The 15,510-nt window shown below is 41.8% G+C and overlaps 1 protein-coding gene across 6 annotated transcripts in view; it reads right to left on the bottom strand.

Moving 5' to 3' along the window:
* The window catches only part of cacnb2a (calcium channel, voltage-dependent, beta 2a), a 70,240-nt gene that overhangs the window by 15,359 nt on the left and 39,371 nt on the right, over nt 1–15,510 (bottom strand). For 4 of the 6 annotated variants that reach the window (XM_037757546.1, XM_037757548.1, XM_037757549.1 and 1 more), the window contains one exon: nt 4,677–4,796. In XM_037757546.1, the coding sequence (XP_037613474.1) occupies nt 4,677–4,796 (120 nt within the window). Of the gene's footprint in view, nt 1–4,676; nt 4,797–7,686; nt 8,456–15,510 lie in introns of those variants that run through there. The other 2 variants (XM_037757547.1, XM_037757552.1) reach the window with 2 other exon arrangements.

Raw genomic sequence — 15,510 nt, 5'->3', positions numbered from 1 at the left:
GTGATGGTTGTAAGCTGCGTGTGTGTGTGTGTGTGTGTGTGTGTGTGTGTGACATCTCCATTGAGGAGATCATCTAATCCAATGTGCATCGCCGGGCCCCGTAGAGGACAAAGCGTCCTTGGCGTTTGCATGCATTGAGTCACATGGCTGCATGAAGGTATGAGGTCCATTAGTACATGTATGTATGTGTCTCATGGAGCGTTGCCTCTTTCCTCCCTCCCAGCTGCTCTGCTCGCCTTTATCCATCATGGCCGCCTGTCAGGTGAAGCTTTCTATAGGCTTAATGTGACATTTTACGAACCTGTAGTCAATAACGCGCACACACACACGGCCTAACATGCCACCTTTTATCACAGGTGGCACCTTTACACTGCTGTATAGTATCTCTACATCTCCTTACAGAGCCAATACTGCTCTGTTGCTTCTTACGTAAGACAGGCGTTCATTATGGATGCCATATTGACCGCAGTGAGGGAGGGAGAAGGACAGAGGCGGAGGGTTAGAGACCGGGCAAGAGGCGTGGGAGGAGGGGAAAAAAGAAAAGAAAGGGAAAGGAGATGGATGGAAGGATAGCACACAATGTAGTGCCCAAAGAAAGGAAGCGGAGGACAGGAAGTGAGAGGAGACACATTCATGGAGATAAGAGGCAGAAGGATAAGACAGAGATAACCAGCTCAATAGAAGCCCTATCTGTAACTGGGAACCCTGGGAGGCAGCGCGATGGACCACAGCCAATTAACACCACACGACGCTCGTCACAATATCACATCCCACCATGAATATTTCAATAGCTAATACCTCCGAGTCCTCTCTGTGCTTACACTGACTGACTGAGTGAACACTTGCCCTTGCTGGGGCTGATTTGCAACGTCACAGGCCACACGCTTCTCCATTAGCAGCACACACAGGATCTCATGCTATAAATCAAGATTCCCACATTGTTTCACCTTGGACGTTGTGGATCGATTTTAAATGAATTCTCTTCAGCTATGTGCACTGGCCTTAGGCTGGAGAGCCTGTAAAATGTATTATTATATGGCATGAAGGGAACATAACCTTCATTAATTTAGCGTGGGAAGATAGTTCTAATATTATCCAAGGTTGCTTTAGTGTATTGTAGATATGCACAATAAGTATAGTGGAAACCGCTTATATGGATCAAAAAGCTTGGGACAGAATAATTCCCATACATGTAATAACAATAATTTGCTTATAGTAATCAAGTAGTCTGCTTGTAATGTTCATTTTGGGTCTTTTCATACATTACAACATATGGAAAAACATTTTAAAACTATGTTAGACTAACGTTAATTCAATTTTTGTTTTGTTTTTTACTTTACTCCCCTGATATTTTGCCTCGCAGACCGTCTGCTTTACGGCTGGATAACCGAGGCTGATGCTGCGTGCACATTGATATCGTGACAGGAAAAGGAAAGTCATCTGCATTTTCATTTTGAGCAAGATTCTCTTTGAGAAAGAAGGGGGAAAAACCCTGTTTTCAAAACACCCGTGTTCGTGTTGACAAGGCCTTACCCGAGATAACCCCTGATTACTCCTCTAGAGCCAAAGAAGACATTACACAGCTGTTTTCATTGATGAAGTGTTAGTTTAAGGTCAATTAGACACCGCAGAGGGTGTTTAGTATGTGTGTGTATGATGTAATGTTAAGAAGTATATTAGGGAAACATTACAGGCATCAACTCTATCTCCACTCCTTACTGAATATCTGTGGTATGTTAGGGAAGTCTTTGTGAATTACTGCCCATAAAGGCTCACAGTCAGAGAGTCTGCACTTCCTCTGACCCCAGCTCGCTCTCTCTCTGGTGGCCAGACCGCTGAGAGGCTATTTTTTACTAGTCATCTGTCATGTAAAATGCCAGCGGGGGTAATCTATGCCAGGTTATCTATAAAGCCAACTTATCTTTTTAATTAGTGAGCCAGAGAGGGCGACCCTGGACAATAACAACATAGATCTGCAGGAATGATCTGTCTTTGCCAGCTACGAGCTACCTCCAGACACAGCGCAGGAGGAACATGTCTGCAAGAATGGATGGATAGCCAAAAGCTTAGCGCTTACAGATAATGAGCATGCTGTAACAGACACTAAAGTGAAAGGCAATAAACCTATTATTCAGACACGTGCTTGAATTAATATGCAACAATAGAAGCTATCCAATGAGCTGTAAAGAAGGAAGAGAACAAAATGTGCACAGAAGACAGTCAAATTATTGAATAGATCAAAGGCATAAATCTTAACAGTGCCAGCGACTTGAGTGATTCTGTGGAAGCGACCGCTGATTGCAATTCCTGTCGCGCAAAGGCGAGCCTGCTCTGCCTTGTGTGTGTTTGTTTATATGCTGCTAATTGTGGCCCAGAGCAGAGCAGAGCAGGCGAGGCTTGGCTCTGATAAACAGTGACGCTGAGCCCTCTGAGGCCCCTAACCTCTCACATCAGCAGCCCCTAACAGCCCTCTCTTCGTCTCAGAAACCAGCTGAAATCGGCTCCTGCTTCTCTCATAGTCACTTAGTCAGTCCTGCAGCATTTTCCACTTATCTCACCCCAAGAATAGTAAAACAACATGTGATATATCATTATTGTTTTAATGTCAGAGCGTGGGTGAGACAAGCTGGGGAAGAAATAAGAAAACTTTGCACCAACTTTGCACAGAAATCTTGTCCAGACTGGTCTATTAAGTGCTCTGACCTGGAGACCAGTTCTCTGAAGTGACCTTGGTCCTCACTGAAATCTGACTGATGACCCGATTACAAGAATGAGAACACGATAGCTAAAGTTCTTGCCTCCATGAAAAAGAAGAATAAACATGTAGGCTTAAGAAATAAGACCAAAAAGGAAGCAGACGCAGCTATTCATCCTCCAATAACAAACCAACCAGTGTAACGTTTATATTACCATTTGAGTGATGCTGCACAATATTCATTCAAGCAAAATAAACCAGATTTTGTCTGTGCAAACACACTTCTATACTTTTGAGGACCTTCACTGACATAACAATATTCAAGATAACACATTCTCTTGGCCATAACCATCACAACTACATGCCTAAGCCTTTCCTCTGAGCTTAACCTTAACCTAAGACTAATTCTAAAAGGCCTTTACACACCGGGGCCGTGACGAATAAACGACACAAAAATGCAAAATACTTGCTTGTGAATATTATATGTCTAGGGCTTTTATTGTGAAAGGTAAGAGCAGAAAGAGTGGATCTGGTCTAACAAACGCAGCACTTTGTCAAGGATGAAAGGAGCAATAAAGTTTTCCGTCCTGGTCGGACTACGGAGCCTCCGTGTTGTTGTTTCATAAATATAGCTGCAATTCAATCGTTCGCACAACGTGATTGGTTGATGCCTTTATTTGTAGTGTGAAAGCTCAGAAAATCGACCTTGTTACCCACAAGAATTGTTGATTTTTCGCCACGTTCTGTGTGAAAGTACTCATGACAAAAACAACAGTTTGAAAAAATATATTGACGTGCAAGTTAATCACACGGAAAAAAATGCTGCCGGTGTGTAAAGGCCTCAACGTTAACCATAAAACCTAGTCTTAAAGGTTTTCTTGCAAACAAACAAAGGGTTGTTTACATTCTGTGGTTCCCACCAAAACACACTGAGGTCTAACAAACACGTTATATTAGACCTGTTATTTATATGTCATCAAACATTTCCAAAGCTGCTTTTTTTATATTTTTGATTGTGCAATGTTTGCATTCATTGTTTGCTATCTTGCAGTCTTCTTCTTCCTTGCCTTTTCGGGCACATTGCTATGCTTCTTTTTTCATTATCGCCAGCAATTGTTGAAAGTAAAGACATAGTGCTACACAAGGTCAAAAGCTCCACCTATAACCCTCAAACAGCTAAATAGTCCTCACTTTTCTACATATTTTCTCACTCTCAGGTTACATCCACACTAATCAGTTTTAATTTTAAAACAGAGTTTTGAAACGAAAACAATCTCCTTCCAGATGAGCGTTTTAGGGCATTTTCAGAATTAATCTCCGTCCACACTACCATGCCTGAAAACGCATATCACATGACCATTCACGTACACTAGGCATGAATGTGCCGGTGTAAACAGTAAGCAGCACTAGACACGGAAATTGATGCAAAGCGCTTGAATAATACCTTGCCTCTTGCGCATGAGGGCAGTAGTAGCATTATAAAATGCAGACTTTAACCGCAGAACAGCTGCTAGCATAGACAACAAGGTCATCATTGCTTGTAACTCGTTATCAATGTTGAAATTAACCACTCGTGGTCGAAGCTAATGTTTTCTTTGTTTTCTTCTGGAAAGGGTTCATGTGATAGAGCGTGACGAATCAGGGAAAGACACGTCATGACTGAGAAGAGCCAATCAAGAAGATAACATGGGTGTTTGCGTCAATGTTTTCAAAGGTCTCCGTTTCTGTTCGTCCAGACTAAAACGTGGAGTTTTAAAACTAAAATAGGGTCAGGAGCTTTTTCATACATCTCTATTTTAGGCGCTCGAAAACACCGGAGTAGTATGGACACTAGGCATAAATGTAGCAAAAGTTTTTAAGACGAAAATGTATTAGTGTGGATGTAGCCTCAAGGTCTAAAACATGACTTGTGGCCCCCCCATAGAGCATTATGTAGGAACTGGACAGAGTGACCTTAGTGCTGCTGGCTTTGGATACCCACCTTGGCCTTGTCGATCTGTGCCTGAGCCTGTCGCTCTGCCTCCCTGCGCACTGCCTCCTTATCCTCCTCAAGGGACACATCGGAGTCTGATGGACGGCTGGTGTAGGAGTCGGCCGAACCCTGCAGAGACACAAACATTAACACTTCAGCGACGCTTTTGCACCGAGACACAGCTTTGTACATTTGGCGTTCACACTTTAAAAATGGCAGGTGTCAGGGAAAGCGCTGGGATTCACAACATCTTGAGAACTTAATTTGCTTTGCATCGCGCTTCCCTCTTCAAAGAAATGCTCAACTTTGGAGTTGAGCATCTGATGTGCAACTTACAAATGTGCAAACACGCCCACACAGACTGAAGTGTTGATCTCTGATCATCAAAGGAATCTCATGAAATAATGAATGTAGAGGCTGTGCTCAATAAAACGAGCAGGCATGTGATTCTACCATCAATCACATCACTGCAACAACTTGAGGGAAATCTAATCTGTAGCAAATTACGGACACTTCCTCTTTTTCTGCGAAAGGATGCCAAAGGACACAAACTGTCTTTCATAGAATCACATCACCAGCAGCTCTTCTTCTATCCTTAGCTCTCTCTCAGCTGCTCGCCTGCAGATTTGTTGTGATCTTTGTGTGAGAAACACTGGGGGAAATGTTGAAGAACACCAGGCTCCAGTGTGTCTCTATGTGATATGGGGTTGCGACAGATCTACTCACACTACTCACTACATACCAAAACACACACAATCACTACCTTAACACACACTCTTGAGTGCAGTGCATTGGTGCACACCACCACACGTGCATCACAAATCTTGTTATATACTACATGAAAACAGATCATAAATAATTGCTATATAGGCCGCAGTGTTTACAATGCCTCTACAAAAGGTAGAGAGCAGCTACAACAAACAAACTGAAAAGTTGAAAAGAAAAAGAGAAAAAAGGGTTTTAATTTTACTGGCTGAGTGGGTAAACTGTAACAGCTGGATAGGATGTAAAATGTCTTTTTAAACAACAAGAAAATAACTGATATAGACCAGAGACACAACCTAAAAACTGTATTGTGCCTTTTGGGAAAGCTAAGGAGAAAATACAGTTTTAGCAAACAAAATGTGTTTTTTAAGATTTCCATCCATCTTGAAATCTATATTATTTGTTAATTTACAATTTAATACTTTTTAAATGTGGATAAAAAAGTAGCTTAATCTCGACAAATCATGAATTTGTTGGCCAACTTTTAGCATGACTAGTTTAGCTGTTTATATTCGCTATGACCAGATTTAGCTATTACTTTATTGATGTGGGAAGACAAGCACATACCAAGGTGCTAGTTCATTAAAATTGGTATATTTAAATTTCAGGAAACAGCCAAGGGGTAAAAAAAAGTAAGTCAATTTAGCTTTAGCCACAGCTAGCTTTCGCTAGTAAAGCTGAATGTGTCTCTCTTGCTTTGGTCGCAACTAACGATTATTTTCATTGTCGGTTAATCTGTTTATTATTTTCTCAAATAATGGATTAGTTGTTTGGTCTATAAAATGTCATAAAATGGTGAAAATGTCAGTGTTTCCCAAAGACCATGATGACGTCCTCAAATGCCTCGTTTTGTCTACAACTCACATTTAAATATTCACATTTAAGGACCTGGAATCAGAGAGATTTGATTTTTTTTTCCGCAAAAAAATTACTCAAATTAATCGGCAACTATTTTGATAATCGATTAATCAGTTTAATAGTTGACAACTAATTGATTAATTGTTGAAGCTCTAGTCTTTAGCTGTTTTCTTTGAAATTATACATTTCTATGGCCTACAAAATGTGTATACACAATAAATTAATATCATTTGTATACATATAAATAAAAAATAACTTAAAAAAAAATACCAGCAAGTCAGATTCTGGTCTTAGCTACATTTTGACTGGCGTAATATAATGTAGTTACTGCATTTTTGCATTGTAGGACAGCACTGACAGCTACAGCTAAATAAAATACTGATGAAAAACATTAAAATGTGAGGAAAACTTTTATAATTTCATTTTCGGATGATTGAATGAATACAATACATTTCCATTGCAGAATAATTTCCCAGCTGCACATATCAGTTTCAGTTAAATATAAATGAGAGTCTTAAGATTAAAAGAGGGAATTTTTAACTAAGTGAAGGCAGTGTGAGCCTTATCCTTACCTGCACACTACTACGCCACCCACACAAGGTCTTTCATTCATCTCACTGCACCATTACACGCTGCTGTCTGAGTTAAAAATAGCCTCCCTCACTCTGTGCCTGATTAGAATTACCCAGCCATCACATACATACAAAGGAGGATGTCCTCTCCACTTACGTTACCTGGCTTGTGTACACAGACAATGCAAGTGTTGTTACCCTACATAATACAAGGTTATTCATATTTATGTCCTCCAACTTACAATGAAACCCTGCGCTCGTGAATTCCCTCTCATCCTCCCCACTTTGTACCTGATATGAATAACTCATTTGAAAGCACGCTCATTAAATATCCAAGGGCTGCTTTTGCTGTCATCCATCCATCCATGATCATTTTAATCTCCCAGAGGCTTTCAAAACATCAACAAGCATCTGAACTACGTGTCAAATGCTGCTCAAGCTCGAGTTGCAGCACTTCCACATTCGGATAAGATATAAATGTGCTCAAATTGGCATCTTAATGCACAATCTTATATCGTATAGACTCTCTTTTACGAGCTACATTTGGCCTTGGAAAGTGCAGGTGAAAATACCTGGTGTATGATTATTCCATCAGGTCACGGCTAACGATGGGGCGTGATGGAGAACGCCGTCCCAGTGGGTCAGAGGGAGGTGATATGGAGCTCTGCCCAGAATCTGACAGCCATAACTGATAACAACATCCAGCTTCTCATCATTACCAGGCAATACACAACCGTGCCACACTGACCCCAACACTGTGGACTGATGGATGAAGTAGAGACACACAGAAATACACGATGTAAACACACTCAAAATCTGCTTACACAGGCATCGGAGCTCTTGACGCGACCTCCCTTGGCTCGTTTCAGCAAGCGGATCCAGGTGGCCTTCATCAGCCACACTGGTCATTCAGTGTCCTGAGCCACTGCCCCCCCTTGCTACTGCTACAACTATACCTAACTGCACTACTGTGGTCACTTTTGCACCAGTGCTGCAGCGGCTGTTGCTGCTCTGGCTACAGGTACATTCAACACTGTGGCAACATGGACAGCTGGTTCCTGTTACACCTCGGCTGTGAATGCTACCTTCGTCTCTGGGTAAATAAAAAGCTTTGGAGTTGGGGCTCCTTGTTTTGCTGCAGCTCCAGCTAGCCCTGCTGCTATCTGTAGAGCCACAGCTCCTGCTCCTCCTCCTCCTCCTGCTGCTGCTGCCGCTGCCGAAGATGGGGAATCCACAGGAGCTCTCTGCCCCGCGCATAATCTCAGCAGCTCTCTCCCCGTCTGCCCCGGTCTCCTTGAGTGCTCAGACTGCCGCTGCAGGTGCTGAGGCTGACTCCCAGTATGAGTCAGGTGGTGGCAGCGATGCTTCTCAGCGTCTCGTTCAAGCTCCAGCCACCTCCTCCTCCTCCGCTGTAGCGTCCCCGTGCTGCTCCACAAGCGATGGATAACAGCAGTTACATGAGTCCTGGTGAGGCTGCCTGTGACCGACTCTTCTGGATGCAAATGAAGCCCGCTGCCTCTCAGGTGCTGCGAGCTCCCTCTTTCTCACTCTCTGTGTCTCAGCCTCTCAATGCATGTCCTGCACACTCCTTCAGTGATTCTGCCTCTCTATCTCTGTCTTCACCCTCCTCCTCCTCCTCCTTCTACTCTGTCACTCCCCTCGTTTTTTTCCTCAGTTACCCCTCACAGTCAGTCCATCTGCTCGTTGTGTCTCTGCAGTGATGTGATGTGCTATATGGATACTGTTTATGTGTCGCATGCTGTTTTGTTCTTTTGAGTTGTAAGCACACTACGTTCATGAGCTGTTTATAGTGAAAAAAAAAATAGGTGTCACATTGCCATCTTCTCAGAGGTGAGCTTGTTTACTTGCTCACTTTCATCATGCATCATCTTATCGATTCATGCACTGGTTCTCAGACGTTTCCTTTCATGCCCTCCTTTGGAAGCCAAAAATAATTCACGCCCACCCCCTACCCCTGCGTTTAATATTTTATCAGCCAGTAACAACACTGGGGAGACTTAAGCAACAAGACAGATTTATTTAACAACATTATCTAGAAGATGGACTAGATGTTTCATTTCATATTTCTGAATGGTTACTGGCGTGTAAATGCCAAACAATGCTGCTCAATTAGACACTAAACGCAAAGCTCTCCTGCTATATCTACAATGAACTTCACGCTTTCTCACGTTTTCGATTTTACAGCAGTGTTTGCTCAATGAGCATCACCTGAATAAATTTCTATCTGTAATTTTTTTTTCAATCAATCGATTGTCTAGTTTGAGTAGAGCTGAATAATTGAATTGTTTCAGTAAGTTTTTAAGCAAAAATACAAAAAAATACCTGGTGCCAGCTTCTTAAATGTGGGTATTTTCAGATTGATTTCTGTTTCATATCATTGTGAATTGAATATCTTTGACCTCTGAACTGTTGGTGTGAAGAAATGAGCAATTTAAATATATTACCTTTGGCTCTGGGAAATTGTGATGAGACATTTTTCCCAATTGTCTGACATTTTATAGAAAAAAAATCAAGGAAATAATCAGCAGATTAATCAATAATGAAAATTAGAGCTGCAATGATTAAGTTAATCAATTAGTTGATCGACAGAAAAATTAATTTCCGACAAATCTGAAAATTGATGAATAGTCATTTTTCAAGCAAAAATGCAAAAGAATCTCTGGTTTTAGCTTCAATAATGAAAGAATTTGCTGAATTTCATACACAATAGTAAACAGAATATTTGGGGGTTTCGGTCAGACAATATGCCACTTTGGACTCTGGGAAATTACGTATTTTTCACTATTTTCTGACATTTTTTAAGACAAAACCATCAATTAGTCAAGAAATTATCAGCAGATTAATTGCTAGTTAAAATAATAGTTAGTTATAGCCCTAATAGTGAGCATTAAATGTGTACGCGCGTGTGTGAGACAAAGAAAGAGTGAAATATACTGTATATTTTTTTTTACATCATCTCCTCTTCACTCTGGTCTCAGCGTTAGGGATTCTGAGGTGAAAGCTGCTCTAAATCCTCGCCTGTCAGATCAGCGGTGATTCATTACACGTGAGTGGAGCATCGCAAAGCCACACAGGACAAATGAGAATAATTACGCGTTAATTAAAAACTTCCCATTCTCATGAAAAGGAACAGCCAAAGATAAACCCTGCAGAAGGATTATTCAAAATGTCCCTTTTATTTGCACTGCTGCACCGCTGACGCACGGCGCTCCTCGGTGTGACCCGTCACGAGGTTGTGTGAGGTCAGAGGAGTCAGGGGTCGGCCCGTGGGACCAGCGGTTGAAATAGGCTCTCTGGTTTATGTACAGCAGTCGCTCCCTGAGGAGCACTAACTGTAGATCAAAGGATGACATGCTAATCAGTGGTGCTTATCATAACCAATCAATGACACGCTTCCATCTGCTCAGGGTCTTTTCAACAAGACACGTGCACTTAAAAATGACACGTCTTACATGAAAGGAAAAGCTGGAGGAAGATAATGTGATTTTAGCTCATTAAGATCAATTAGCCTAACGAGGAAGGCGATTACCTGAGGTAGATTATGTTTTACCACAAATGATGGGAATGGTTGACAAGAAAAAATGGATCTTGTCTATTGTCACATCAAACCTCGCTGGTCACCTCAGCTACAGTTTAGGAAAGTACACCAATCCGTAGCTTTGCCTGTTTTTAAAGAAATAGTGCAATGGTCACATATGTTTTAATAAGAAGGGTTGACATTAGCCTCCAGAGGTCTCAGGGCGGGGCACAGATGCTCTGAACGTGGAGCCTGAAGATGAGAGTGGTGGAGCTGTGAAGGCTACACTCCGATAGCAACACTGACGAAGACTCACAGCGACAGAACGAGCCTCCGGCTGCCTGACATGACTGACCTCCAGACCCGCTGCCACACTGATACTGACAGCACTGTGTCACCCACACACAGGCCACTAATAATAATCTAACAGCGGTATGATACTTGCTTAGCTCCGTGAGGAGAGGTGTTCTTTATGTGGGCTCACCCAGCAGACTGAGAAGCACAGCTCCATTCAAAGTATAGCAGGGATTTGGTGTCTTGCTCAAAGACAACTCTGCACGGTTGACTCTTGAAAACTTTGTAAATCTTCCGATTTACGCTCTTCCTGTTAACTTTGTCACTGTACTATGACCCGGAAAAGGCGGCAAATCTGTTGATACCGCATATCGGACAGTTCACCACAACACTGCATTGCATTTGATTAGGGTTGTAACGATATGAGATTTTCACATTTTAACTATCTCAGAAAATATCACGGTTTCACAGTTTCACGGTATTAGTCTATTATTTTTATTATAATAAGTGGTAGTAGTATTATTAGTACTGTTATAAGTTACAATGACCCTTAAAGGAATGAGAACAGAATTATAATAAACAGAATTATAAACCTGATAAAACAAATATAAGCATATAACTATAATTTATAACTAAAGCATGTTAGTTTGCATGTTAGCACTATAGCATGCAATTAACTACTAAATGAAAAATAACATCAGCTGTGAGCTTTTAAAATAATGTTCTATGATTACTAACAATTAACATATACTGTAGGTGTGCGACAGCACAGCCTGGCAGCTCCTGCCTGTATCTTTATCTCACGCACGCACGCACGCACGCACGCACGCACGCACACGCACACACACACACACACACGTCAGGTTTTTTTTCAATACTGTAGATAAGCAAATGTACACAGTATGATAACCGTTCATTATTAATACTTGTTTATTGGTATACCGTTACAACCCTACATTTGATGGCAGTGTTTTTTAGCAGTACAAGCAGCATGGCTCTTGGGATGGCTATTTCTGTCAGACCACCACTTTGGTCCAGACTGAAATATGTCAACAACTATCAGACGGATTAAGATGAATCTTTGTACGGATGAATCCTACTGACTTGCAGACATTTTTTTTATTTTTTAATGATATGTCTCGACAATTATCCAAATGACTTTGGTGATTCCACTATGTTTCCTGTGGGGCCTTCAGTAGGTCAAAGTTTTCACTTATTCTGTGAAATATCTCAACATCTACTAAATGAATTGGCACAAAATTTTCACATTCCCAGATGATGTATCATCTTTTCCTCTAGCGCCTCCATGAGGTTGACATTTATGATTTTGAGCGAAATATCACAACAACCATTGGATGTACTGCTATGAAATGTGATACATGTTCTCCACAGGGTGAATTCTACTGACTGATTGCACCTAGCGCCATCATCAGGTCAATATTTTAATTTGTCCACTTTGGTTTGTAACCAAATACATGCAAAAGCACTTTTTTGATTTGTGCTAATTAGTTTAATATTATGCTAAAACAGGCTAAACTAAATGGTGAATATGATAAACATTATAACTGCTACATTAAATGTTGCAGCGTTACAGTCCCATCCACTACTTCTTGCATTGGAGCTGAAAGTTGGCATTAGAACTAAACGTGTCCTGCAGAATTGTGCAATATCAATCCTCCTTCCTGAGGAAAATGGGCTGCAAATCTGCACTGATGACATTGGCAGAACAGACATACCATACATTGGTCAGAGGAAGGGGGCTGAGGGGGGGTGGATTGAAAGGGCAATGGTCCTGTGGTCTCAGTGGTCCGCTCTCATTGATTCATTTGGACAGAGGTCCTTGCTGTAAGACCACCAATGACCTCTACATGCAGCAGTGGCACGGCGATCATTACATTAGACCTTTACAAATCGCTGTGGTTATTACCACAGTCAAACAGGAGGCTGTGAGTCAGTCACTGCTGCCTCCTGCGTCTGACAGAATCACTTATAGTGGATGAAGCCGTTACACAGAGGAATGTCTTCATGATGTGAAAGCTTCCATTTTCATTTTAGCCGCTATAGGAGTTATTTTCTACCTGCATCCATTAGAAAAATGGAGAGCTGTAGTCATGCAGAAAATAAAGGCTGAACATGTGAGCTATAGAGTGCTCTTGTGGTCAAGAAGTCCTTGTGAAGACTTCTTTTTTACATCAATTCTTACCTACAGTGAGACTGCTGCTTCTTTCTTTCCACTCGGGCCACACTGCACACTCACTTACAGCTTGTTTACCGTTACTAATTTTATATTCATGCATGTCCACATTGATGTCCCCTCTCCTTGCAGTTATTTCTCCCATTCCCACATCTTTTCACCTTTTTCCATTTCATCCAATCCCATACTGACCCCTTACTCTGCTGCTCTCATCTCCCGTCTCTCTCTTGGGATTACAAATGGCTTTCTTGCTTCTATAGTTTGCTCAAGAAGGTGAGGAAGGTTATGTGCATCTCTTGCTTTTTCTGGACAATAATCTCTTGCATTTGTGACTATATAGCTACTGATGCATTTTACGTCAAAAATCACTCCCGTTCTTGTCAGTATCATAACTACGTCATACTGAAATGCACAGATGTCTACATTCATCTTTTTCCAGTGACAGAAGTTTGAACATCTGCTGATAAGGAGTCAAGTAAGCAAATATTAATCTCTATAAACAAATTCTGCATATGAATACAGATTCTGTAGGCAACGGGACAAGCCCGGATATCCGTTACCCGTTATCTGGATATCCGCTGGCTACACAGGAACCCCAGGAATATTGGCCATTGCCTGCAGAGGCTAAATCGTCATCAGACAGATAGCCGAAGGGTTCAGAGATTGAGCAAATATTAACATGCTAACGCACTAGACCAAGCCAGGTCATCCAGTGGACGACATGTCATACATGTCACGCGCGCTGCAGTGAGTCGGTTGAAAATAGGTAAAGTCTCCCATGAATGAATTACACGTTAGCCACATTGAAAACTGCGTTTTTGCCCACTGATAGCCCAAAACACATCTCTTCCTGTCTCTCTCTATATTACTCTGTTAGGTACTTCGCCCAAAGTCTCATTTGACTGGATGAATTTTTGTAAACGCCCCCGAGGATGAGCCATCCAACATTTGAAACCGTTTACAGGAAGGGAAAAGACAGTGATTTTGATTGGATTTTTTATGTAAAAATTCTCTGATACTGTTTTTTTAACATATATCTGACATATAATGAGGTAAATAAACAATTACCCACACGGACGCAGGATTAAAACTGGGAAAATAAATTTTTCATTTCATGAGGACTTTAAAGGACCAGTGTGAAACATTAAGGGGATCTATTGGAAATGTTTTCTTTAGTGTATAATCCCCTGATAATAAGAATCATTGTGTTTTTGTTACCTTAGAATGAGCTGTGTATATCTACATAGGGAGCGGGTCCCCTCTCCATGGAGTTCGCCATGTTGCACCACCATGTTTCTACAGTAGCACAGAACGGATAAACCAAACTCTGTTAACTTTCCTGCTTGGGCCGGAGTCGATAACGTAACTCACTCCCGCCACCGCGCTCTCTCTCTTGCTTCACCACTCACTCTACACAATGGCTCTGCTCCAAATGGCTCTTGAGAGGGCCAATCACGTTTTCGTATTTGCCACCGTAGCTCTCCAACAAGCTTCCACACGGGAAAGGCTTCAGTTGGCTGCAACCTCCTCACCTCACTGCTAGATACCACCAGATCCTACACACTGGACCTTTAAAGCAATGCTGTGCATAAGTGTAGCTTCACAAAGCTGCTAGTGATGCTTTAGACTCATAAAAAGTACCAAACACATACCAATTATTCTAGAAAATAATATATCCCGCTTAGCTGAGACATGTAGTGGCACCAGACCATAATCCTGTAATATAAAAGGAAATAAAAACAAAGTAAAAATAGACTAGGGTTCAAGGGGTTAATGGGTTATGATCAAAACAACCAAAATGCAGACGAGCGGCAGCAGTGAATCTAATGGGGCAGGGTGGTCAGACAGCACAGTATAGCTCACATTATGCATCATGATTGAAGAATGAAGATTGCTGCTCGTGCCAAGTCATGTTCAGTATTGGCTGACGGACTGTAGCCGACTGCAGCGGGCTGACAATGGGCTGAGCGAGTGTGCTAGCGGTTTCGGGCTCGGCATGATTCATTCTTGGCTGGAACCAAAGCCTCTTTTCCCAGCCATCTGTCCGTCACTGCCACTTCACTCAGTGCAACACAAAGTCAATTAAATCATCGGTCCACCAACGGCATCTTCTTTGTCACACAGAGACAATGAGAGCAGACATGACAGCCAAGAGCGCGAGATGTGTGACTGCAACAAGGAATGGTTACTAATATTTAACACAGTGGAATTAATACCAAGTGAGCAAGAGAGACAAAAAGAAACAGACTGTCTGTACATCTGTGAAAGAAAAAGTGAGTGTGAGAGAGAAATGAGGAGAGAGATAGAGGAGTGGGGAGGAGTAATGATCCCTCTGGCGTGGCAAAAGAGGGATTGGCCGCATGGACGTCAAGGTGACACTGACAGGCCTATGAAAAAAGTGTTTACCCAGCATCCCATGTGCCAGTGCATTAGATAAGTGCATCATCCCATCGAGGTGATGGACTCACTGGCTGTCAGTCACGTGATCTAAGAGCACACCGTTGCTAGCTAGAAACCAACCACATGGTGAGGGCCTTTTGAATATGTTTGTATATTTATAAACTTTTGGTGCACACAGGCCTATTATTATTGTAAAACTTAAACTCAAAATAGTAAAACACA

This window comes from Sebastes umbrosus, chromosome 21 (assembly GCF_015220745.1).
Source record: "Sebastes umbrosus isolate fSebUmb1 chromosome 21, fSebUmb1.pri, whole genome shotgun sequence".
NCBI classification, from domain to species: Eukaryota; Metazoa; Chordata; class Actinopteri; order Perciformes; family Sebastidae; genus Sebastes; species Sebastes umbrosus.
Note: the sequence above shows the minus strand (reverse complement) of the source record. Positions and strands in the feature narration are given on the sequence as shown.